This window comes from Ostrinia furnacalis, unplaced genomic scaffold (genome assembly GCF_004193835.3).
Source record: "Ostrinia furnacalis isolate ACB-3 unplaced genomic scaffold, ASM419383v2 OfSCF2415, whole genome shotgun sequence".
Taxonomy (NCBI): domain Eukaryota; kingdom Metazoa; phylum Arthropoda; class Insecta; order Lepidoptera; family Crambidae; genus Ostrinia; species Ostrinia furnacalis.
In genome coordinates this window covers 45,693-72,134 of record NW_021132654.1, presented here as the reverse complement: position 1 = coordinate 72,134, position 26,442 = coordinate 45,693, and the positions used below count along the sequence as shown (strand labels likewise).

At 38.4% G+C, this 26,442-nt stretch overlaps 3 protein-coding genes and 1 long non-coding RNA gene across 19 annotated transcripts in view; 2 read left to right on the top strand and 2 right to left on the bottom strand.

Moving 5' to 3' along the window:
• Positions 1–810, bottom strand: LOC114355518 (uncharacterized). The gene is made up of 2 exons (XR_003656114.1): positions 571–810; positions 1–490 (listed from the first exon to the last, which is right to left on the bottom strand). It is a non-coding gene; the product is annotated as an uncharacterized LOC114355518 (long non-coding RNA).
• Positions 811–1,192: 382 nt separating this feature from the next.
• Positions 1,193–5,317, top strand: LOC114355503 (uncharacterized). Of its 4 annotated transcripts, XR_003656112.1 has the most exons (4): positions 1,330–3,374; positions 3,457–3,526; positions 3,707–3,803; positions 5,106–5,317. XR_003656112.1 is itself a non-coding variant. In XM_028308370.1 (3 exons), exons 1-3 carry the CDS (start codon positions 2,570–2,572, stop codon positions 5,195–5,197), a joined length of 393 nt encoding a protein of 130 aa, XP_028164171.1. In that variant the 5' UTR covers positions 1,193–2,569; the 3' UTR covers positions 5,198–5,317. The 4 variants fall into 4 exon arrangements, 2 of the variants coding, with proteins under 2 accessions (XP_028164171.1, XP_028164172.1); XM_028308370.1 differs by lacking the exon at positions 3,457–3,526 and having other exon boundaries at positions 1,193–2,773; XR_003656111.1 differs by having other exon boundaries at positions 1,330–3,526.
• A 4,586-nt stretch (positions 5,318–9,903) lies between these two features.
• LOC114355502 (E3 ubiquitin-protein ligase RNF169) lies at positions 9,904–13,817 on the bottom strand. Of its 2 annotated transcripts, none has more exons than XM_028308368.1 (7): positions 13,463–13,817; positions 12,100–12,229; positions 11,675–11,896; positions 11,387–11,579; positions 11,072–11,298; positions 10,744–10,939; positions 9,904–10,653 (listed from the first exon to the last, which is right to left on the bottom strand). In XM_028308368.1, exons 1-7 carry the CDS (start codon positions 13,803–13,805, stop codon positions 10,078–10,080), a joined length of 1,887 nt encoding a protein of 628 aa, XP_028164169.1. In that variant the 5' UTR covers positions 13,806–13,817; the 3' UTR covers positions 9,904–10,077. The 2 variants fall into 2 exon arrangements, with proteins under 2 accessions (XP_028164169.1, XP_028164170.1); XM_028308369.1 differs by having other exon boundaries at positions 11,387–11,546.
• A 537-nt stretch (positions 13,818–14,354) lies between these two features.
• Positions 14,355–26,442, top strand: part of hyd (E3 ubiquitin-protein ligase hyd) — a 46,597-nt gene continuing 34,509 nt past the window's right edge. For 10 of the 12 annotated variants that reach the window (XM_028308382.1, XM_028308389.1, XM_028308384.1 and 7 more), the window contains exons 1-4: positions 14,355–14,625; positions 23,225–23,580; positions 25,608–25,762; positions 26,169–26,392. In XM_028308382.1, coding sequence (XP_028164183.1) covers positions 14,564–14,625; positions 23,225–23,580; positions 25,608–25,762; positions 26,169–26,392 — 797 coding nt within the window. In that variant the 5' untranslated portion in view covers positions 14,355–14,563. The remainder of the gene's footprint in view (positions 14,626–23,224; positions 23,581–25,607; positions 25,763–26,168; positions 26,393–26,442) is intronic. The other 2 variants (XM_028308390.1, XM_028308392.1) reach the window with 2 other exon arrangements.

Sequence of the window (26,442 nt, the reverse complement as noted above, 5' to 3'; positions counted from 1 at the left end):
GATATTGTACATGTATGTTGTGTTTTAGTTAATTTACAGCCTCCAATCTTTTCCAAGAGTAATACTGTTGTAAAAGGTAAATAAAATTCAACTTTTGAAAAACATAACTGTTTTTTATTTTATAAAGTTCTGCACTTATATTATTATCATTATAATATTAAATTAACACTTTCTTATCAGTATCATTACTGCAACACATCCAAACATAAGAAGTTAGCATAAATTGGAGATATTTGACGTAATATAGATTTTGGTTCACACAGTCAGTCTTAGATACTGATCCAAACATATCTTGAAAATAGCTTCCTTTGGAATATTTACAAGCTACAAATTGACGAATAATGGGTTCTCCCCATTGTTGTTCGATGCTCGTTTTTAAATTAGGTACTTTGTTGTTAATGTAACATATTAAAGCAGCAACATGTTTGCACTTGCCGCTCTGGTTATAAACGCAGCTGCATTTTACTCCTGTACTCCTTGCATGATCGATCTGTAATAAATGCAATGAATATTAATTTTATAACTTTCTCTAAATCTTTAGTCATATTTATAGGTTAGGAGATTACTTACGTTTAAACTTGTTTTATAGGGTGTCGAGGTCACCGATGTTTGACGAATGATGGTGGCTCAATAAATAACTATTGCCATTAGTTCTCAGCTCTTCTACATTCCTCACATGCTCTGCTAGCACCACAATTTTTTCCCTTTTAGCTGAGTTTGGGGTTAGAAACTTATTGTGTGTTTTACACACTCAAAACCAGTTTTTATAATGACGTCCATTTCTCCATAAACAGTTTTTATCAAATCCCATTCAACGTACCACTTATTGTCTTTTAAAGTATATTTTATTTACCCTAATAAATAAAAATAAGAAAGCTGTTGTTATTTATTTTTTGACATATGCATGCCCCTTAAAGTTTCGTTGGCAGATGGCGCTAATGTCGTGCACGTTCCCAATACAGTGTGAGTCACGTTAAAGTGTACATATGAAAATAGATGAAACTAGACCTATTTTTATCGACAAAAAAGAGGTCAAAAAATTTTTGAGATTTTTTTTTAATTTTTTATCGAATTTTTTTTCTTCCAATTACTTATTGTAAAGAAAACGTAATAACTTTTAAACTAAGAGGCTCTCTGAATTTTTTCTTTAATAATTTGGACTAAATTTCATAGCTCTGAGCCTCAGACTAAGGCTCTGAGCGGAATTTTAAAAAAGTTGATATGATTTGACAACCATAGAGAAAAGTAATTTGACAACTTTGACATTGACTGAAGAAAGAAGCCATTTTGCTCGCTTGCTTGTGAATTGACATGAATGATTTACAAAATTAGCGATTGTTTTATTTGTTTTATTTCGGAATCCAAGTCCGGCCATAGAATTAGGCCACGTGTTATTATTACCAATCAATTGTGTACAAAGTCTACGCTATGTCCAAATCTGGAAATGCTTATAATGAAGACCTTTTCTATTACATCAAAGTGAGCGAAGATGAAGATGAATCTAATGCCGTTGAGATTCCCTGTGAAGTTGACGGAACTCTTCTCCTATCAACACTTGTTGCTCAGTTTCCCGGAGCATCTGGGCTTAAATACCGCCATCCAGATAGTAAATGTGTTCGTGGCATTCGGTTGAGCGATGGTAAACTGCATCCACCAAGTGAGGTCGGATGGGGCAAACACTTGTACATTTGCGTATTTCCTAAAGAAAACAAACGTAAAATGGAAGATGTCTCCCCTGAGAATTCAGCGGCTAAAACTAAGAGACTGGAGAAAAAACTTACATGTTCAGATTTAATTTGCCTTGGGCTGCCTTGGAAATCTACTGAAGAATCAATTAAACAATATTTTGAACAGTTTGGAGAAGTAGTAATGGTTCAACTCAAGAGGGATAAAAATGGATCTTTCAAAGGATTTGGATTTATTCGCTTTGCGACTTATGCATCTCAAATGAGAGCTTTGGCACAGAGACATAACATTGATGGACGATGGGTGGATGTCCGTATACCAAATTCCAAGGAAGGAGTGGTTCCTCAGATGCCTTGCAAAGTGTTTGTGGGAAGGTGCACAGAAGACATGACTGCTGATGATTTACGCGAATATTTTTCAAAGTTTGGAGAAGTAACCGATGTTTTTGTTCCTAGACCTTTCAGAGCTTTTGGTTTTGTAACCTTTTTAGACCCTGAAGTTGCTCAAAGTCTGTGTGGAGAAGATCATGTCATAAAAGGTGCATCAGTGTCTGTGTCTAGTGCTGCACCCAAGATCAAAAGCAAAACCAGCCACAACTGGAAAGATGAATCTTACAGCAACAACTGGGATGGTAACCGATCTGGACCTTCTGGAGGTTCCAACAATAATGGAGGAAATAGCAACATTGATTCACTCAATATGCAGAATTTAGGAATCAATCCTAATGGTGGACCACCAGCTAATTTTAATCTTCCCATTAGTCTAGTTGCGGCCGCTCTCAATCAAGCTGGTTGGGGAGGGTTTCTGGGTGGTCCTGGGGGCAACCAAGGCCCGAACAACTGGCAAGGTGGACCCCCTCAAGGAGGATCTGGTAAAAACTGGAATGGTAACCAAAACTGGGGTCAAAATGGACCACCACCAACTTGGAATCAACAAGGAGGAAACCAGGGATGGAATGGGGGTGGAGGTGGAAATGGTAAAGGCAACTGGAATCAAGGAAATTGGTCCAATGGGCCAGGCGGGTGGAATGGCAATGGCGGAGGATCTGGGCCCAACGGAGGGTGGAATAACAAACCCCAGACATGAGGTGAGCTGTGACAGTGGATAGTCATAACAGGGATGTTTGTATGGTATCCTGCATTAGTGTGTTTTAAGTGAATATATCTACTTAAATTAGTTTATTAATTTGTTTATTCAATTGTATTGTGAAGTGATATGGGATGTATCACGGAGAGTATATGTATATGTACATGGATGCATAAACCCCTTTAAAGATTGTATTAGATGTAAGGTGACTAGAGCTGAGTGTAATTTTATGATGTGGATGATGAGATTTATTTAATAAAATTAAGTAAGTAATATGAGATGGATGTTTTTATTTGGTCGTAGTAAAAATTTGTGGTTACTGTTCTATTTGGGTGTGCAAAATGTGAGATGAAATTATTTGTAATTTATTTTGTTAAGGAAAACTTTTATATCTAGGACAATATCGCGAGGTATAGAATGAATGATAAGTTTGTTTGAGAATGTGAATTTTTAAAAGTATATTATAAGAGAACGGAGATTGGGCGCCTTTTGGGTGGTTGAGGAGCACTACTGTGAGTGCTAGATGTGCCTGTACAATGATGACCCTGAAATGTACTACACCTGTGCAAGTGGATTATTGTCCTGAAAAGCAGCATCTAAGGGTGAGTGAGCTGTGGGGTTGTGGCAATAATAACTTATGACCTAAGAATGAATTATGTAATGATTTGTGTTCTTTTTGTGCAGTAGCAAAATCATTTTGTGGCTTGTCAAGAATGCTAATATTGTGGCAGAGTGATACAGTGATACTTGTATGGTAACCATGATTTTATAAAGTTATTAAATTAATATTAATTATCAACTAGTTTGTTTACATTTAATTTTCATCTAAATAATCCATAAAATTCCACTTATTATCATTAATGTAACTTTCATTGGTTTTTTTTTTTCAAGTATTGTATAACAATAAACTTATTGGACCTCTATTTCATTCCAGGCATTTAAAGCAGAATTGCTGGAAAATCAGTTAATATCCAAGAGGACTTCTAGGAAATTGTGGAAAAAAACTCAAGAAACACACTTTGTAAGGAATGGTAAGAATTTTTTTTATTGTTAATTTTTAGTATTCTGATGCTAAATATCCTGCCAAATAAAGAGCATCGCTACTTCTAAGCGGATGGACCGATTTAAATGGAGGTTTTATTTTATCTGAAAGCTAGAATTGCCTTAGTGGTAGATAACTATGAAAAAAAAGTAAAATCACCTCTTATCGCAATAAATAAATAAACGCATAGGGAACTACGCGAGTTTGTTAAAGTGTACACATATTGTAGGTACGGACACTAATAGCTTTGTTAGGCCTACTGTCCACCAAGGAGCACGGAGGCATAATATCCACTTACACCAAGTGTTGACCAGAGCCCCGATTACGGTAATTTTTAACGTCTCCAATCCAGACGCGCTTCATCGATTCTGCGATACGATTGGTCTTAACAGCTGACGTACGCTGTTTTGATCATTACGCTGACCAATCGTATCGCAGAATCGATGAAGCGCGTCTGGATTGGAGACGTTAAAAATTACCGTAATCGGGGCTCAGGGCCCCGATTGCGCTAATTTGTAATGTCTCCAATTCATTCGCGTTTCATCTCCAGTTGCGTGCGACTCGCGCTCCTTTTTCATATGTGCCGCCCGTGCCACCCCGGCCCCCAGCTAGTATGTTCGTCGTCCAATCGCATTGCAGTTGAAAATTTTTACCGCAATCGGGGCCCAGACTTGTAAGGCCTCAGCCTCGAGTTTAGCAGACCCGTTCTCGAAACAAGCGGGCAGCTCGCGCGGCGCTTTAGCGGCGAAGTGTTGAACGGCGAACAACAGCGACAATTTTATTTCGATTCAAATTTATTCCTAGCGCTCGATTTATTGTGGGCAAAAGAAGGAGTGCGCTGCCCGCTCAAGCGCCGCTGCCCGCTCGTTGCCCGCTCCGGCGCCGCTGCCGCGCCGCTGTTTTCGAGAACCGATCTATTTGATTTTACGCATAAGATCCTGCCGCTCCCGCGCCGCTGCCCGCTAAGTTCGAGGCTGAGGCCTAAAGCGTAAAAGATTAGGCTGCCTGTCCACAGAAACGTAGCGAGGTAGATAGCATAGCGGAGTGGTGAAAAAAATTCACCAATAAAATTGCATACAATTTTCGCTACTAAATTACACGAAACCGGGAAGCAGAAGGGAGAAAAGAGCGCAGCCACTTATGGAAATACAATCTGCAACTCTGCTTCGCACACTCGCTCCGCTCCGCTACTTAGCTCCGCGTCTACGGATAGATACAGTGTGCATTTTGAAAATCATATCTCGAGTTTACAATTATTATTATTATCGGACTTTACTTTCTCTACTTACAGATCGTCGCGTCAATTATGCGATAGGTTGCCTAGGACGACGAAAAGCTGAAAGATGTAACAAACAACAACATGATGGAGCAGCAGAATGGTGATGTTCAGAAATCTGCTTTAGAAAGCGAAAACCTGACTATGGACACATTTAAATCGGTTTGTGTAAAGCGTGAAAAAGTAGTAGGATTAATATTTGAATAAATGAACACTAACAAAATATATTTCTGAATATTTATTTTGAATTTATCGGACAAATTAATCATTAATGCCAGCTAGTTACTTACATGTAATTACTGCCATTGAGTTAAAAAACAAGTCTTTCAATAATAATTGACGAATAGCTACCATTTTATTACACAAAAATATTATTACAACACCTACATTAAGGTTGCACTCATGTCTCTTGCTTCCTTTCCTTTCAATGTTGTTTAATTTAATTACTTAACTTAAAAGTTTGCTTTCGATACTTATTATATACAGTACGAGTACGTATTACGTATACTTTATAGACAAAAGAGCTATGCTCGTCTTTGGAGTTTCTTTTTCCATTTAATGCCACCTCTCAAGTGCGACAATGTCTTTATCCAACACTTAGCGCAACCCTAAGCAGACTGTAAAATTATTATAGCAGTACATTAAGATATTCATTACAATCTATAAATTTAAATAACAAGAAATCACGTGAGATCTATGATGAGGTGAGGCAACTTAATATCAACCTCTGAAGAATCGCATGTTCCTATACATAGGTAGGTAGGCCTACTACCTATCTATTGGAGGGAAGTTCTTTTTTTCTTCGTATGTTTTGAATAACATTATAAAATTGCGTTCTGGATTTCAAATCATCACTGAAATGAATTTAATATTATGACGATTAATTACTAAAATTGAATTACATTAAAGCTCACACTAATACACTCTCTCATCATTATAGTAGGTATAGTTAGCACTTATGTATTATACAAATTCATGGAAGTAGGTACAGATTGGTGTTACTACAATCTAATTATCACAAGCATATTTTATTACAGATTCTAATTTATCAAACTCGGGAGTTCCGCCAGGACGAAACACTGACTAAAAGTAGGGGAACCTGTTGTACTTAGGCCAGTTTTTCGAATTTTGATTTTTTGAAAAATAATGGTGATAGTTAAACTTGTCTAGTGCAGTTATATTTAAAGATCATTTAATTAGCTACATAATTCATTCATAAAATTGTGTATAATTTTAAAAATTTGGGCATACTAGCTGCTAGAAAAAAAAAGGGAAAACTGTCCTAGGTACAACAAACCAGGTGTACCTTGGACCGTGTACGTTGTACCTATTTAAAATTAAATAAATGCTTATATTCGCTTCAATTTGTTAATTTTCTGTTAAATTATTATTTGAAATACCAATTATTACAGTTATTAGCAACAATATCTGAGTAAAAGTATTTTTTAAAAAAGATCCTCATCCATATTTTTTGTACTAATTATTTTTCACAATTTTTTGGCAACAAATCACTTAAGTTTAAGCCGGCTCTCCAGTCCATGTTTAGCCTTACACAATCAACAAAAATATGACAATATTCAACCTTTTTTTTAGAAAATTTTGTTGAATGTTGATATGTTATGTCGTGTAGGACAAAATACGCGCTGGAGTGGCTTTAACTTGCAATCTAGTTTTTTTTATTTCTTATCATTTAACATAAATTCTAGCAAAATATCTATTAAAACCGCTTTATCAACAAAAATAATCTTAAAAAAGTCATATGAAGATACATTAAACGTAAATTTAAAAAACATTAGAAATTAAAAAAATATATATCAAAAACAGACTTTAAATTGCTATTTTGAGGTCTTCGGGGCATTGTATCTATAACAGTATAATATGTTTTTTTATTACAATAAAATTCTCATTAAAACGTAATGAAAATCAGTGACCAAGGTACATCGCTAGTTGGGTGGTCAAGGTACAACATTGCGACTACTTCACTTAATAAGCATAATAAACTCACTTCCATTTAAGCTTAGGATCTGAAACTCATATCGTCCAGTAGCTAGATATATAAAGATTATGTTCTAACTATAACCGTTTTGTCAAACATGCAACATTTTTCATAAATTGACATGAAGTAAACCTCCAAAAACTCACTGCGTCAGTGTAAAATATTAAATTACCATTTTTTCTTGTATTTGCACGGCGTCGGCGAATCTTAGCTAACTTCACGTTAATGTTGACAAATAACGTATGTAATACCCTAGACAACTTTTCATAAAACCGCATAATTTAAAAAATATATACAATTGTTTTAGGTACAACTCTGTCCAAGGTTCAACAGGTTCCCCTATACCTAAGTCTTAAGTTAGTCAAGATGTGAGTGAGGTAACTCTTTTTCAGCGTCTCACAGACTACCTACATAAACCATCAGCCTCGTAGTATTGCAAAATATATAACCTTATCGTTGTGGTATCTAAAGGATATCTCCTCCAACATTGGGCCATTGGACACTACCAATGACAGAGCCATATACAACGTTGTTCTGCTTATGGTTCTGCTATTAGCAAACAACGACAAGACCGCTATTGATTCATACGAAGTAAGGCGTAATAAAAATTATGTATGGGTATCATTATACAATTTTCAGGTTTATACAAATGTAAAATCATCATTAATTCTTACTCGTCCTCAAGAAAGATGCTAGCAAAAGTTAATTGCCTACGACTAAAAATTTAATTAATTTGAGTATAAATAAACTATTTTTAATTGTAAAAATTCTAACATTTAATTTTTATGGCTGTGGTATCTTATAAACACTTCTCGCCGTTAGAGGCTGCCAAAATTAAAACGTTTCAAGCCCTTCTTTTTGTCAAATAGAGCACGTAACTACCTCTAGCGCCTACTACCTTCACGTCACGACTCACGACGAGCCACGTACAGTAGCTGGGCTTATTCCACTATTCCCCGTTGACAATCCCCGTCAACGGGGTAGCTGGTAGGTACAGCAGATATCATTCGGCACTATAGCGCGGCGATGGAATGCAGCACTTGTGCGTTTAAACAGGCGCTAGGAATCAAAATCGTAACCTCGACCGCAGCCTTACTGAACTGCCCATACTGAAGCTGTGCGTAGGACCGCAGTACTTATTATTATTCTGTGGTAGGACTAGGAACATAAATAAACTATTGTAAGGAGAAAGTCGGTAATGTAGTAATAATTAACATAAGTATAGTAAATACACATTAGTGATAACGTTTATTACGAAACAGATCACATATTATTTAGAGTAAATGCCATTGATTCACACACTTGCACAGTAGTGCTTATGTTGGTACATTTAAGTAAGAACATGAAAGCTTCAATCGGCAGGATTTTCAACGATTTTCAATAGGTATACTAGTAACAAAGAAAGAGTACATGCGTCTGTGAAGTAGAAATATGCTGTATGGAGGCTGTGTATTGTACCATTTCCTTCTTTAAATTAGTGTAATACTACTTTGTGGAGGCCTGTAGGGTAAGATCGAGAATACGCTATTCTTTTATGACAAAGGATATCCGATAGGAGGCAGTGCATATAGAACATTGGAGCCAACAAACAAAAATTAGAGCCCGGAGCGTATTACCTATCTCTTAGTCTGCTGGGACAACTCCGGGCTACTTCGTAGGTTCAGATCAAGCTATCCCTCAGAAACTGAGATTGCTGCATGAGGGACAGCGATAGATGCACGAAAATAGGGAACACATTAGGGAGTAGTAATCCCGCAGTTATGCAGAGGTGCTGAAGAAACTCACGACGCGACTTCCCGAACGCTGGTGCGGTGATGGTTCAATCCAGTGGCGGCGTAGCATGGCTTGGCACCCGGGGCGGTCACCCCCCCCCCCCCACATATATATCTCGGGGCTATGGCACCCCAGAATGGTCAGGTCTGGTACCCCCCAGGAGTTTTGGGTTACCGACTTGAAGAAAAAAGATACGAATCAGCTATAATGATACCAATCGCACCCAAGTATCATAATCTTTGTCATGCAGATGCGCCAGTGAGTACTAATCTGCGCGACTTTTGTCACCCCCTGATGCTTGGCACCCGGGGCGGACCGCCCCCACCGCCCCCCCCTTACGCCGCTACTGGTTCAATCAATAGGTCAAACAATATTTGAATCAACATTTTTAAATGAAATAAAATCATAAGTATTGGGTAAGAGCTTTCCCTTTTTCATAATCGTTATTTGGTATAATGCAAGGAACTATTTTTTTAATACAATTTAATAGACTACACTGGATCGCCTGCATCCTCGAGGCAAAATTACAGGATCACGCAAAATGCGTGTGTATGATGGCATTATTGATTGCTAAGAAAACCATTAATCATGAAATATTTATTGATTGGTGAATTCCTATCAACCAATCTTCTCTAAATACATTAGTGGGTTCAAATGGATAGTAGAGCAATACCAGAAACTTGTATGTAAATATTTTACACAAACCATGCAAACAAAGGTACAGAATTTGATAAATAGCCATCTACTACAAGTACAAGCCCTCGTCTCCACGCGATAACTATCATTTTTTAATTATCTATAGACTTGTATAAGTAAATCATGACAAGGCTTTTGAAGCCAATTAATTATAAGACTAAGTATATGTACCAATATTATTATATTCCAAGTTTGATTGCATAGTAATAATTTTCTTTAATCAACGCGAGTGTGACCTATTCGTCGAAGCATATTTAAATTACATTGCTATTTTAATACAACACGAAAAATCTATGTAAAATAATTCTCCAATTTATATCAATGAAACATTAGTATCAAAATATCATATTGTATTTACTAAGTATGGTGTAATTGTAATGTCCTGCGCTTTGAGTAGCTATACATGACACAACTTAATCACAGCTGTTCGATTAATCAAATAGAATCATAAGTTTAATTACGAGTTAAGAAGAAAATACTGAAATTTTCTACAGTCAATGAGGTGGAATTTGTATGGGTATTTTATACTTTTAACTTTTTGGCGGGCCTCAGAGCATAGTTGATTGAGACCTGGCGCTTGACGGCGGCGCGGCGCGGCGCGCGGCGGCCGTTCCACTCCGCCTGCACCTTGCACGCGAACTCATAATCGTTCTTCTCTTGCTCAATTATCTTCTCGATCCTTAACTGCTCCTGCACTATCTTCTTAACATCACAATTTTTCAATGGACTAGATAAATTCTTTACAGCTAAAGTAACCTTATTGTTATTTAATGCCTCTGGAATGAGCGGTGGACTGTTAGGTTCTTTTTTGGTTGATTTTTTGGAGTCGCTCCTTAAATATGGCTTTCTATCGGAACAAGCTTTTCGATAGTTGAGTTTAGCTTTTTTTGGTGTGGTTTCATTGTCTTCTTTTGTTATGCTTCCCATGGATCTGGTCCGCCGAAGATTTGTCTCTGTATTTAATTTGTTAATACCATCTATTGTGTTTTGTTTATTTCTACTTGAGGTACTTTTCTTCTGTGGCAATGTTGGCACAACGCGTGAGTTAGGAGTTCTCTTCATTTTAGACCTCGTGTTTGTACATTTTGCAGGTACTTCCTGTAAAAACAATAGCCAAAAGATAATTTAATATGATTTGATTAGAAGATTTAAAATTGTAGATTTTACTTTAAGTAATAATTTACGCACCTTTTTCACTTGCAACAAATTAAGTGCTATTACAAAAGCTGATGGCAAATTCTTTGCTAAGGACAAGTTACGGAGTCGGCAAAGACCTTCCAAGTACTGGGCGCGACTCGGAGGCACCTCATACTGCATTTCATCTGTTTCTCTGTCCAATCTTAGACCTGGCACACGAACTGGCAAACCTTTGCTTGAGTTGAAGCTAGAAAAAAATATTGAGTACTTATACAGGATGTCCCAAAAAGTACTGTCAAGCTAAAGCCCAGAGGTAGAACATCAGTATAATAATATTAGGATTTTATAGAACACAAAACCACTTGAAGTTAATCAGTACCTGGTTGGAGTTGTTCCTTCTATTGGTTTAAAATAGCACAGCTCCTGCCGCATTGAGTCCACACTGTCCGTTTCCAAGTTTTTGTTTTCTCCAATATTTGTTTTATGTTGTAGAATACCGGCACAAGGCAACGGTAGTGACACAAGTAGCGATTGTATACCATTTTTATTTTTTGATATTTTACTGTCTGTTGTGTCGGTACATTTATGCCCAGTTACAGTATCTTTCTGAAAAGACAACACAAATTATTTGAGTGTGTAGTAGAACTGCTTAAGGTACATTTAGAAATGTTTAAATACATAGTTTATAAATTACCATTTCTTTGACACCATTTTCTTTATTCCACAGGCCAGGACCAGCTTTTATTTTTTTGTCAATTAAATTTTTAAGCAGCTTCCCGTAACTTGGCACCAATTCAGGTGAAGTATGATTAGTTGCCTTTGCTGTAGATGCAATTGGAGTAGATCTGTCCGTACTAGAAGTATTGTCATCAGTTAATAAAGGACTACTGAAATGGAAATGGTTAAAAATGAATAAATAACAATAAAAACAAAATTACACATAATGTTAATTCAATTTGTTAAGTAAATAATTGACACTTACTTCTTACATGCTGTAATTTGTTTTTTAGATAGAAATTCGTCGATTTTGGCGACTCTGAGTTGTGGTTTTATTGTGCTGCATCTTAAATTTTGTCTTTTGTTTGTACTCTGCGGTGCTGAACTTTTAGGATTTTCACTTTGCATTTGTTGTGCTAAAATCTCATCTTGTTTCAAAGCTTCTAAATATTTTCTGTGTGCTTCCTCTTCTTCTTCTTGAATCTTTCTATAGAATTAATAAACAAATTGTATTAATCATTACAATGTTTAAAATATTTAAATAGTAAACTAAAGAGTTATAATATGGTAGTTTTTAAGTTATTGTGGTTTATCAATCTTGTTGACTGCAAATGTAAGATATAACTTCAGTTGAATAAGTCACATTTTTGAGGAAGTTCATCAATTTGTTTGTGTAATAAAAAATCTTACTTGATAAGGAGTTCAGTCTCCTGGTATTGTTTCTGCTCTAGTTGTAAGCGCTCTGCCTGTAGTCTTTTTAGCTCAAGTTCATATTCCTGTCTTATTTCCCCAGGGGCACTTAGTCTTGTTATTGGTTTCTCTGTAAAAATAGTACTTATTATATTAGATACAAAGCACGGGCTTAATTTAAAATTTATTATTGGTTTTGGCAACCATATTAGTTCAGATTCACTTGTTTTTTTTTGTAGTCAATACTAATTTTATTTAGTGTGAGTTCCTAGTGTACATACCTACTTAATACCTATTTACATAATACATAAGTAGTTCAAAGGGAAGGGGATTTCAATAAATAATGCCAATCAATAGAAAAGGACTATGCATAAACCCCCATGCAGTTTTTCTTCAGTAAATTTTCATTCGAAACTCATTAACAATTTTCATGTATCTGTCGCAGTCGGATTGTATAATCCGCCGTTTTACATTACCACTAGGCATTTTACATTACAGCTCTGTTTTGTAATACGGCGGTTCAACGTTTAGGCGGATTGTCATTGCGATACGTTCTTCAATACGGCGGCCCACGTATAGCCGCATCGTACTACTACTTAGATTGTAGGGTGACCATACTTACAAAATAAAACAATGTATAATGAAAATAAATTTTAATAAGACAGATTTTAAGAATTATTATCTTCGTTACTGTATACCCAATAATATATTTGGCTTCAGTATTTTTTTTTACTTATTTATAAATCACAAGGGATAGCCATCTAAAAAAAAGTAACTCATAACAAATAAACTTTTCTAAACATTTTAAGAATTAATTAGATAATTGGCTTTAGTCTTTTTTAGATATTAAAAATGATCACAGGGGACAGGTAACTCAAAACAATAAAGTCTTAGTCATTTTTTCTGGGTTATTTTTCTTTAAGATAAAATTATCTTCACCAGCCGNTTACTTTTCTCTATGAATGACACGCTGTTTTACATTACGGCTAGCCGTATTGAAGAACGTTTGGCGCCGAATACATTCCGGCGGATTTTCATTCAGCCGTATTCAATCCGGCTAAACGTTAAGCCGCCGTATTACAAAACAGAGCTGTAATGCGAAATGCCTAGCTGTAATGTAAAACGACGGATTATACAATCTGACTGCGACATATCCACATTGATATCCACCCTGTATGTTTGTGAATGAATGACAATCAGCTGACATAGACATCTGGTGAGTGGCACGAAACGGCAATAAAAAATCCAATTCGAAGACAAGAAGATCTAGTTTCTTAGAAAAATCGCAAAGAAAAAGGAATCTATGCACTCTTTTAGTAATAAATGATACAAATGCTATCGTTAAATCGTTCATTTCTCTTACCTTCTGGGATGACTACGTCTTCTCCTTTAGTCTTTGTAGCAATTTCATATGAAAATTTAGACTTGATATAATTCCAGAGCTCAACGTTCACTAAATTCTTTTGTTTTGTTGCTGTTCTAAGCCAAGATCCAATTCGTAGACGACACAGGGGACAACACAAAGCATTATTTTCTATGCTACCGTTGAAACAATTGTGACAAAATGCATGAAAACAGGGTAATGTTACAGGTTCTATAAGGATAGAGTGACAAATTGAACAAAAAACATCTTTTAACTCTAATTTATCCAATTTCAGTAACTTATTTTCAATTTTAGACAGCCGCTTCTTTGACTTGGCCGCCATTTTTAAACATAAATTTTCTGTCTCTGTCTAACTGTAGCCGTTTTACCCACAGATTAATAATCAACGCTCCTCCAAAGATAATACAAATGTATAAAGTACAATTTATTTTCCCCCGTTTTCCCCCCTTTTTTGGCTGGGACACACCCGTTTTATTTTGTAGGTTCAAAAATTTTTAATGCACAACAAGCATGGTATGCTCATGATTTATTTATTTAATTATAACTTAACGCACTTAGATCACAGTACATAAGGCGAACTTAATGTTATTCGGCATTCTCCTCCAGAACTAGATTGGACACATCAATTAAATAATAAAGTAAACTTAATTAACTGTAAATCGACTCGGTTTTTCAAACATCGTAACATTTTTTTCATCAATAAATAAATGAATCGATTTCATAACGGAAGCTCTTCATAAGAGAATCTTACTATGTTAAAAATAGTTAACAACTAAATAGTTAATAACTTTTTTAAAGAAAACGATTTTACTGTTTGTCTATGATTTTTTCTGTATGATTTTCAATGCTACCAACATTACAGACATAGAAGCCATGTTGATATTTTCCTTCTTTTTTCGTCATGTACCGACTCACATGTATTTGAGAACGAGAAACGATTACGAAGGAAACCACGAGAAATATGGTGGTCTCAAAACGTTTTTAGTTGGTGTTCTGTAATCTTGCAGATGTGGTGAAATTTTACAAATGTTAAAGTGTACCATTTGAAATCTATTGCAAGCTCGGGAGAAAACCTCGGAAATGTCTTCAATGCATTTTGTGGTTCATCCATTGCCTGGAACAGAAGATCAATTGATAGATAGGTAATGTATTTTATCGCTTTGCTTGACTCCATTTCGTTGTTATGAAATCCGACATTAGAAATGACAAAGATAAGTGCGATTATTGGCGTACCTCTGCCTGGGATTTAATTACCTCATCGGATAAAGCCACGTTTTTCATGGGAATATTTTCTTGACATATTATTTGCAAAGTACCTAGCTGCTGTATCATGCTGGTAGATTAGAGCATTATCGATACTTGTTTAGGCGTGAGATGTTTCCACATGAGATCCATACGTGATTAAAATTCTGATGAATTTGACGTTATTTTCAATCTCTTGAGATTATTGGTACAATCTGAGAAAAAAAAATTTTTTTTTGGTTGTTTTTATTTTATATCCATTACTCTGAATATAAGTATAATTTTGATTCTTTTGTTAGATAAATTATTGTTACTCCAACTTGATATGTACTACCTTCATTATCATTAAATCATAATTGCAAAATAGTACATTTTAGGAATCTTAATTTATTTTCTTCCATAAACTATTCAGTGCAGTTCTTATCTTATCTTTTATATTTACAAAATTATTGCCATATGAATCTAGGTTACAACTAAGTCCTTATGTAAAATTTACAGTAAAAAACATAACAAACCAACCTTCTGACGCAGTCGGGTAAAAACAAAGATACTTTGAATAATGTTGTGTAGGTTGTACGCTCCTTAGTTTTAAGTTTGCGGGGTAGTACATATTAAATTAATAACACATTGCAGTCCAATAAGGGTTTACATTTATTTGACAAACATAAACTATCAAAACGACAAAATTTTTAAGATTTCATGTTTGTACATTACACATCAGTTTTCATGTTACGATGACACACTGATACCTATAAAATTATTGTATTTGTATTGAATAGGCTCAGAAACTACTTCACCAATTTAAAAGATTTTTTCAGTATTAGACTCCAAATAAATTGTTTTTGATGATCATTTTTTATTTTTTATTATACATCATTATTAATAATTTGTTGAATACCTATAAACTACCTGTGCGAAGCAGGGGCGGGCCGCTATGATTAAATATTCTTGTATGGCTTTATTTTTATAGGCTTAACTTTTTGAGTTATAATTATGATTTTTCATTTGCAGGTCCGATTGTTAGGTTGGCTTTTTATTTTTTGTTTAACATTGTGTTTTTATAATTATTGCAGCATAAATGTTACTGATTACGAAATCAACCATAAAGCTTCTTAGTAGACACTCATTTGCTGATTATGTCATTTCTTAATTATAGTTTACAAAAGCTATTGAACATAATTTTGCATTTAAAGTTTGTACATACCTTAACAGAAAATAGTGAATTTTCAATTTTTTCATGGTGGACAATCAAAGTTTCTAAGATTTGATTTGGAAATAAATGCATCATCATAAAATTTTGTAAAATTAAATACTATTGTATTAACTACATACTAAGATAATTACTCCTGTCAATGGAGTTGCATATTAAGGATTAAATAAAATAGTATAGAAAACTGAATTTCACGCAGGTAACATTGAGACCAAGTTTGTTTGCCTCAGAAAGACTGATTTTAACACATTGTGGTAATTTAGAATCATCCGCCTGAATTGACATAGGATAGGTTATGCATAATAAAATTTGCCAAGGCTACATTATTTCTATATCCATAAATAACATAACCAGTAAATATTTTTGTCACTGTATAGGAAAAAAAAGCAAATTCATATTTAAGTCAATCTATGTAGAGTAATATTTATGCAATAAACATGTTCCCTAATGACTGGAATTGAAAGAATTAGTCAACATAACAAAATAATGTGTGCAAGTCCATTTTAAAATCAAATTAATAAATCACAAAAATACCATTAAAAGCCCACAAAATAAAGCATTTTGAAAAACACAATAGTTATTAATTTCAAATTCATTATGCTATGCTATAAATAAAGTACCATGGTGTGAGGTCATAACTACATGACTTTTGTACATGGAGCATTTTGGAATTTAGGTTTGGGTTTGGGATTATTAGAATCTCTGATCTCCATTTTTCATACACATTAATTAGGTACATTGGTTGAGAATAATTATATGACCTTAGAACTGCTAGAACTTAATTGCCTTCTCTTCATGCTTTTTTTTTTTTTTTTTTTGGGATGGACTGTCCCGCTGAAGCGCGCAGGGCGCCACGGTCTTCATGCTTTAATTTTAAATGGTAGGCATGATGACAGATCCTGAAATTTTAAGTATTGATTATTATAACAAAGTACAGATAAAATAGGATAATTTGTAAACTTTTAGTTTATTAAGTTGGGTGAGTAAGTCCATTACAGTTTCAAAAATAAAAACAAAAATACCATAAAAAACCCACACAATTGACATTTATAAATTGTGTGGGCTTTTTATGGTATTTCTATGGTATATACTAGAGATGAAACGGATATCCGGTAACTATCCGGTAGGCCGGATATCCGGCCTAAATTTACTATCCGGCCGGATACCGGATAGTAACTCACTATCCGGCCGGATACCGGATATTAAAAAACTACAACAATTTCCTAATTAATAAAATGAAATACATTAATCTTTAAGCTAAACATTAATAAAATGGCTTATAATAATGACGGCTTTTATTTAAAGTCCAAAAAGTCACAAAAAGTCATATTAAGGCCTTTAACAAAATATTCTTTTTCTGGACTATTCACTNTTTGATGACAAGGGGGGCGGGGGGGTAAAAAATGGTAAGAAATCTGCTTACGTAATACTTGAACGGCCCCTAAGTTGAAATATTGCCAAATAAAATAGGCGATCTTTTTTTCACTGATGGTTTGATGTTATGATGCAGTTCAGTCAGATTACACCACATTCACGATGGCAACCGAAATCGCCCGAATTGATCTGCCTCTAGACAAGTGGCAAAATCTGACATTCTATTCGGACTGATTCGAAAAGTGTGACTAGTCTAGTCTACTAATAGACCCACTGATCGCGTTCGAAGCACCTGTGCGGAGCTAAACTTGTCACGACATGCAACGAGACAATTGGCCAACTATCCGGCCGCCGGATATCCGGCTATCCGGCCTAGCAGTTGGCCGGATATCCGGTATCCGGTATCCGGCCAAACAACTATCCGTTTCATCTCTTATTTCAGTAGTTTCCAACATTTTTCACTTGCTGTTTTCTGTTTGCATGTGAACACTATAGATTACTTTTGTAATAATATATCAACTTGTTGTATTTCGTATAATCTTCAACGTTCCTAGCTATCGTAGAGACCCGTGTCTTTCTGTTTTAGTTGAAATGGAACGCGAAAGTTTAAAATCTTATATTATACAAAAGAATATGTTTTGCTCTAACCCTATTTATGTGACCAATCTGCTCCAGCTGTTGATTTGTATTGTCCGCAGCACAAACAACGCCAACAGCAAGCAGTACTTGGAGGCGATAACGAAGCACGTGTACGATAACCTGAAGATGTGCCAGCATTCGCCAGCTGTTCAGATGACCCATGTGCCAGGTACCTTCATTATTAATCTTAAAATTGGCTTAAAATTTATTTATTTAGTCTATGGGCCTTTTTCAGCACCCTTGTACAGTTGTACAGGGTTGTTTCCATGCGGTGATGGCATTGCGTTAAAAAAATAATAATAAGATTTTAGTTCTTGAAAGCTTCCGCAACGGGCGCTGTTCGTTATACATTTACGCAGTCGAAATCGAATGCGTTTGATATAGTACTCACACTATGCCCCTTTCCGCGAAAAGTAAATATGGATGTAAAATCTTTGTAGCTCGATGCTTTTACCCATTTTTGATCATTTCTTTTTCGACTATTTAAATTTTTGGTACGAACAAGTATTTGCATATTATTAGAGCGCTTTCACATTTAGGCTAGTTACTTTAGCAGCGCGACAGACGCGCTACCGATAATTTCATTCATACTATATGACAGCGGATGCATGCCTTCACATTATAAAAACGCTGCTGTCGCGCTTCTCACGCCCCACGGTGATCAATAATGAGATATTAGGTGGATAATATTCAAATTTGACATTGTGAGGGTAATTAAAACAAATCATCGCGATGTGATTAGGGGTACTTACCTCATATTCTTGTTGAATATGAACGTTTAAAGGTAAGTCATTACTGAGATACCAGCTTGTAAATGCAGTGCTCTCGCTAATTTGCACGGATTTGGTATTGTCCGCAGCACAAACAACGCCAACAGCAAGCAGTACTTGGAGGCGATAACGAAGCACGTGTACGATAACCTAAAGATGTGCCAGCATTCGCCAGCTGTTCAGATGACTCATGTGCCAGGTGCCTTCTTTTTTACCCCTCATCATCATTATTTCAGCTACAGGACTTCCACTGGTGAACATAGGCCAATGATTTCCAGATTGGCCGGTTGGCAGCGGCCTGCATCCAGCGCCTGCAACCTTTATGAGGTAATCTGTCAACGCTACTTTTTCTATTTTAAACTGGTGACTGTTCTTTGTTGCGGCACTTCTTCTCAGCACTTGGCAAGTGTTGGTCTCGAAGCGTTGTTCGTCGTTACAGCCAAATGACGTCCACTGCTGGACAAAGCCCTCCCCAAGGATTTCCAGCCTTTACCAGATCGTCGATCCACCTAGTGGGGGGGCCTGCCTGCCCACTACGTCTTCCGGCCCGTGGTCGCCACTCGAGAACTTTTCTGCCCTAGCGGCTGTCAGTTTTGCGTACATGTGCCCTGCCCATTGCCACTTCAGCTTGCTAATCTATCGGGCTACGTCAGCGACTTTAGTTCGTTTACGAATATCGCCCCGATTGCGTTAATTTGTAATGTCTCCAATTCGTTCGTGTTTTATCTCTAGTCACGCTCCATTTTCATTCCAGCTGATGTGCAATTCGGTATCGCGGTAAGTTCACGCATAAATAAAGACGAAACAACGGATTTATGTACCTTTCATTGAAATTCCGAACACCTTAGTTTTAAACTAAAACACAGCAAATATTCGTGAAGCGTTTGACTGGCGTGTGAGTTAAAGTAGCTTTCTGTCAGTTTTTACTCAAAGGCGCAGTTGCAGTCCGTTTACGTTACAGCTTCGTTTGAACTAGCTGCCAAAACAACACCGCGATACGGATTTATCAAAACAGTTGAAGTTCGTTCTTCGTCCAGTTGCGTTGCAGTTGAAAATAATTAGCGCAGTCGAGGCGCTGATTCGATCTCGTAAAGAAACACCGAGTATAGCCCTCTCCATAGCACGCTGTGCATATTATTATACTTGTTCATAATTTGCCGCTACGTCATTGCAGGCGACTTCTTCCCCGAAGAGTACCGGATAAAGGACGAGCCCGACCCCGACGTGAAGATGACGCAGGAGGAGGCCGACAAGATCGTCGACGCCAAGAACGAGTTCTATGACGACGAGAAGGTAACGTCTTTTAAAGTCTGGTTGCCGAGAAAACAATTTCGTCCAATGACCCCAAGCTACCCATCCTTATCGCTCGCACGTAATTCGCACAGTCGCGACAGCAATATAATTACGCGCGAGCGATAAGGATGGGTAGGTTGGGGTCATTGGACGAAATTCTATCTGCTCGGCGACCGTTTTAGCGATTAGGCTTTGAAAAGCGCTTTTAAACACCCTAGTAGAGGTGTGTTGATAGAATTTTGTTGGGTTCCTCATCTCTAAGAGCTCGCGCGTACGTGGAAAGTTTCTGTCACTGTCACATCTCTACGTGCGCGTTCGTACGTTCCTTTCAACCAAGATTCTAAATGAGTCGAAGTGCACTACGCTTTGGCTTGCCCTTAAAGACAAGTGGATGGATTTTGATGAATCTTTTTTTNCTTTCTTTACTTTTTACTAAAATCTACATAGACGAAATTGTGGGCGAAAGCTGCACAAGCAATTCATTTTGTTGCAAAATCGCACTTAACACAACCATTTAAGACTGTTTCTAATTCCAGGACAACGACAAGGAGGCTCCCGCGCCGCCGCCCGAGACTAAGGAGCCGTAGCGAACGCCCACGCCCTCGGCCACCACCGGCGCCGACGCGTCCGGTGGCCCGGACACGGGGGCGCCCATCCCGGACACCGACGTCACAGTGGTGCCCGTGCCGGACACGAGTGAGAGTGAACCTGTGCCCACCACTAGCGGGTTGTAAACTTTAAGCAGAAATAGACTTATGTACAGTCAGTGATAGCGGCAACGACGCGTCCGATGGCCCGGACACGGAAGCGCCCATCCCGGACACTGACGTCACAGTGGTGCCCGTGTCGGACACGAGTGAGAGTGAACCATTACCGACCACTAGCGGGTTGTAAACTTTAAGCAGAAATAGATTTATGTACAGTCAGTAATAGCGGCACCGACGCGTCCGGTGTCCCGGACACTGGGGCGCCCATCCCGGACACTGACGTCACAGTGGTGCCTGTGCCGGACACGAGTGAGAGTGAACCTGTGCCTACCACTAGTGGGTTGTAAACTTTAGGCAGAAAGAAATAGACTTTATGTTACGTTAAATTGGGTATTTGCTAGACAAAGTGAGATCGATGCCGACGCGTCCGGAGGCCCGGACAGGGGACCGCCCGTGCCGGACATGAGTGAGAGTGAACCTGTACCGACCACTAGTGGGTTGTAAACTTTAGGCAGATAGAAATAGACTATGTGAAAGCGGCGCCGACGCGTCCGGTGGCTCGGACACGGGGGCGCCCATCCCGGACACCGACGTCACAGTGGTGCTTGTGCCGGACACCGCCGTCACAGTGGTGCTTGTGCCGGACACGAATGAGAGTGAACCTGTGCCCACCACTAGCGGGTTGTAAACTTTAGGCAGAAATATACTATGTACAGCCAGTGATAAGCGGCACCGACGCGTCCGGTGGCCCGGACACTGGGGCACCCATCCCGGACACTGACGTTACAGCGGTGTCCAGACTCCAGAGTGAACCTGTATTGACCACTAGTGGGTTGTAAACTTTACATTAAATTGGGTATTCGCTAGACACAGTGAGATCGGCGCCGACACGTCCGGTGGCCCGGACACGGGGACGCCCATCCCGGACACTGACGTCACAGCGGTGCCCGTGCCGGACACGAGTGAGAGTGAACCTGTGCCCACCACTAGTGGGTTGTAAACTTTAAGCAGAAACAGACTTATGTACAGTCAGTAATAGCGGCACCGACGCGTCCGGTGGCCCGGACACTGGGGCGCTCAAACCGGACACCGACGTCACAGTGGTGCCCGTGCCGGACACGAGTGAGAGTGAACCTGTGCCCACCACTAGTGGGTTGTAAACTTTAAGCAGAAACAGACTTATGTACAGTCAGTAATAGCGGCACCGACGCGTCCGGTGGCCCGGACACTGGGGCGCTCAAACCGGACACCGACGTCACAGTGGTGCCCGTGCCGGACACGAGTGAGAGTGAACCTGTGCCCACCACTAGTGGGTTGTAAACTTTAGGCAGTTATATACTTTACGTTAAATTGGGTAATCTTTAGACACGCAGTGAAAGCGACACTGACCCGTGACCCGGACACGGGAGCGCCCATCCCGGACACCGACGTCACAGTGGTGCCCGTGCTGGACACGAGTGAGAGTGAACCTGTGCCCACCACTAGCGGGTTGTAAACTTTAGGCAGAAATAGACTATGTACAGCCAGTGAAAGCGGTGCAAACACGTGGCCCGGACACCGGGTGTCCATCCGGACACCGACGTCACAGTGGTGCTTGTGTTGGACACGAGTGAGAGTGAACCTGTGCCCACCACTAGCGGGTTGTAAACTTTAAGCAGAAATAGATTTATGTACAGTCAGTGATAGCGGCACCGACGCGTCCGGTGGCCCGGACACTGGGGCGCCCAACCCGGACGCCGACGTCACAACGGTGCCCGTGCCGGACACGAGTGAAAGTGAACCTGTGCCCACCACTAGCGGGTTGTAAACTTGAGACAGAAAGAAATAGACTTTATGTTACGTTAAATTGGGTATTCGCTAGACATAGTGAGATCGGCGCCGACGCGTCCGGTGGCCCGGACACGGAAGCGCCCATCCCGGACACCGACGTCACAGTGGTGCCCGTGCCGGACACGAGTGAGAGTGAACCTGTGCCCACCACTAGCGGGTTGTAAACTTGCACAGAAAGAAATATACTTTATGTTACGTTAAATTGGGTATTCGTTAGATATTCAGCGAAAGTGGTGCCGACCTGNCATCTCTAGTATATACCTTAGAGAAAAAAAAATGCCTTGGGGACCATTTCGAAAAACAATATTTAGTTTACTTAGTATAGTATAGCTGCTGAACAAATTCCTTAGGCGAAGCATACAAAGTATAATCTGTGACATTTTTGTAAAAGTTTAAGGCTTGGTTGCACCATCTTACTTTAACTGTAAAAAACGTCAGAAATCTGTCAAACTCCATACAAAAAGCACCGGTTATCGTCATAGTTACGGTCTAAGTTAGGTGGTGCAACCCAGCCTTACAGTGTGATTTTCAAAGATTGATATCTCGGGAAGTTTTTATGCTACAGAAGAAATTCTTTCACCATTGTTTCTATTATTGAGAGGTTAATCTTTAAAACACAAAAATAAAAATTTCATCATGCCTATTGCAGTTAGTCAATAAAAATTTTTTTTTATAGACTCAAAGAAGTAGCTGAGAGATGGAACAGATATGGCACTGGAGCCGGGTCTTCGGCACTGAGCTCATTGAGAGGAGTGCGTGCTGTGGCAGCCGGACCGGCCCATATCGCGTGTTTGCTTGAGGATGGCACCATATGCCGTGCTGCGTTCTCCATCATACCGGATAGATTGGATTTGAGCAAAGCTGATGCCAGCAAAAATGGAGGCAACGGTGGCGGTGGCGGCGGAGGCGGTGGTACTGGTGGAGGGAAGCAGGGCGGCAGCGGTGGTGGTGGCTGCGGCTCTAGGCAGCAGCCGCAGACTAGAGCTCGGATCATGAGGAGGAATTCAATCCGTGCTGCACCTAGTTCACAAGGTAACCTTATTAAATAATTAATTCAGTTATACAGGGTGTTTGGCGCATCGTGTGCCAAAATGATTTGGCGGATAGAATGGGTCATTACCTATATTTTCAGCCCCCATAACGCGTTCTATGCCAGGCGGCTACTTTTAAATTATTATTTTTAGTAATTTCACCAAAATACCCAAATCGCATCATTTAATGTCGATTTAAAAAAAACTACTAGGCGTAGCCTCAAAATAAATATTTTGTTTTGACGTGCGTTGATGTAGGGTTGCATCAAATCTAAATTTACTATCAAGTATCGTCTAGTTCTTTTTAAATTCAGCTTTGAAGTTTTCCGAAATGTTAAAAATGGACTGAACATTTAAGTTTACATGGCTATAATTTTTTTTTTAAAAGAGATAGCGATCTTCGGATTTTATCAAAACTTCTCTAGTCTATCCCCATTTAAACGGTATACTAATCTTGTTTAAATAATAACAACAACTTCACAAATTCCTTAAATTAGTGAATTGACTCTACTCGGACTGATTTTCGAAATTTGTGTGTAAAGCCTCTTTTTGTGTGAATAGCACGTTAAACACCTAACAGGTAAAAATTATTTATCTTATGCAATGTAAAAACCCTTTCTCTATCGTTTTTCAATGTGGATTTCTAGAAATTAAAGACGAAAATAATTATTTTGATCGTTTATTAATTATTACAAATTTTGTTCAAAATGACCGCCTCGGCAACGTATACACTCACGACATCTTCTAATTTCGACTGTTGTCGTATGCAGCCACATTTTTCTTTTTATTACTACAAAGGCGTTTTCTACTCGTGGATTGGAAAAGATGGCCCTATACAGTGGCCTGCACGTTCCCCAGACCTAACTCCGTTAGATTTTTACGTCTGGGGACAAGCTAAAGAACTGATATACGTAACGGATTCAAACAATAGAAGAACTACAACAACGAATAGAAAACGCCTTTGTAGTAATAAAAAGAGAAATGTGGCTGCATACGACAACAGTCAAAATTAGAAGATGTCGTGAGTGTATACGTTGCCGAGGCGGACATTTTGAACAAAATTTGTAATAATTAATAAACGATCAAAATAATTATTTTCGTCTTTAATTTCTAGAAATCGACTTTGAAAAACGATAGAGAAAGGGTTTTTACATTGCATAAGATAAATAATTTTTACCTGTTAGGTGTTTAACGTGCTATTCACACAAAAAGAGGCTTTACACACAAATTTCGCAAATCAGTCCGAGTAGAGTCAATTCACTAATTTAAGGAATTTGTGAAGTTGTTGTTATTATTTAAACAAGATTAGTATACCGTTTAAATGGGGATAGACTAGAGAAGTTTTGATAAAATCCGAAGATCGCTATCTCTTTTAAAAAAAAAAATATAGCCATGTAAACTTAAATGTTCAGTCCATTTTTAACTTTTCGGAAAACTTCAAAGCTGAATTTAAAAAGAACTAGACGATACTTGATAGTAAATTTAGATTTGATGCAACCCTACATCAACGCACGTCAAAAAAAATATTTATTTTGAGGCTACGCCTAGTAGTTTTTTTTTTAAATCGACATTAAATGATGCGATTTGGGTATTTTGGTGAAATTACTAAAAATAATAATTTAAAAGTAGCCGCCTGGCATGGAACGTGTTATGGGGGCTGAAAATATAGGTAATGACCCATTCTATCCGCCAAATCATTTTGGCACACGATGCGCCAAACACCCTGTATTATAGGTGTGCCTGAGGTATGGGGGCGGCACGTGAGGGCTGGCATTGTTCTTATCGTGTCGATAACAAACCTACACAGTGTCAGCCCAAAACTCCGCTACAAGAGTGGCGTTGTGTGGTTGGCATTGATATTATTATGATGTGACAGGGCATACAACTCTGAAGCCTTGCTGACGTTTGACATCAACAAAACGCCCCCCGTGCCGCTCCTATAGCTCAGGCGCTGACTGAGTTTTGCCTTAAACCTATAATTTGTCATGTAAACGTATTTTTCACATTTGTGTTATATTTCTCGTATAGGCTCAACCAGCCGGGCGGCGGGTGTCATAATTGGGGCATCAGGATCAGGACGAGTGGTATCGGTGCCAGCTCCGTTTGTTCCCGAAGATCTAGTTACACAAGCACAGGTTGTGCTACAAGGCAAAAGTAGAAGCCTTATTATCAGGGAATTACAGGTAACAATCGAGCGAGTGGATTTTATTTATTGCATCCCACCATTTAAAATTTTAATTAATGTTTCAGAGCTATGATAGTTTTGACAATAACTTGATTGGAATTTTTTGTACCTTTTCAACACAAGCATTTTTTTCGTATCTTATATGATACATAGGCAGTCTTCTATAAAATGAAACATTCCCGTGTCTCCAGGCGAGTTTTGATGAATTTTAAACCGAAATTCATGAATTTGTAAATGAATTCAAATTATAGATCTAGCACATCATGGCCTTGAAACAAAACATAAAATGGTAGTCGTAAATCTTTCTTATTATTCCTATGTAGTTACCAATTTCAATGTTGCTAATTGCTGTCAGGGTTTAACTTTTAACTACACATGTAATAATCTATCACCCGAATGATTAGCGTACGAATTTGGACGTGAACTTGGCGGTCAACAATCTGCTGTCGCGCGACGACGAGGAAGGCGAGGAGCCGGAAGGCGGCGAGGGCGGCGACGGCTACGTGCCCGAGGACCTCATCTCGCTGCTCGACGGCGGCTTCCACGCGGCGCAGCAGGACCACTCCGTCATCATCGATGCGGACGCCATGTTCTCCGACGACATCTTCGGGTACGCCGCCATCAGAAGGTATACCTGTCAAGCTGCGCTCCTCCGCCACACTCCTACCCGTAGACGAA

Coding starts and splice junctions, on each gene's coding strand:
- LOC114355503 (XM_028308370.1), top strand. CDS start 2,570: ATGGTAACCAAAACTGGGGTCAAAATGGACCACCACCAACTTGGAATC. Junction 2,774..3,706: donor TAACAAACCCCAGACATGAG/GTGAGCTGTGAC, acceptor ATTTCATTCCAG/GCATTTAAAGCAGAATTGCT. Junction 3,804..5,105: donor AACACACTTTGTAAGGAATG/GTAAGAATTTTT, acceptor CTCTACTTACAG/ATCGTCGCGTCAATTATGCG.
- LOC114355502 (XM_028308368.1), bottom strand. CDS start 13,805: ATGGCGGCCAAGTCAAAGAAGCGGCTGTCTAAAATTGAAAATAAGTTA. Junction 11,299..11,386: donor AAAATGGTGTCAAAGAAATG/GTAATTTATAAA, acceptor TTGTCTTTTCAG/AAAGATACTGTAACTGGGCA. Junction 10,654..10,743: donor ATTTGTTGCAAGTGAAAAAG/GTGCGTAAATTA, acceptor TTGTTTTTACAG/GAAGTACCTGCAAAATGTAC.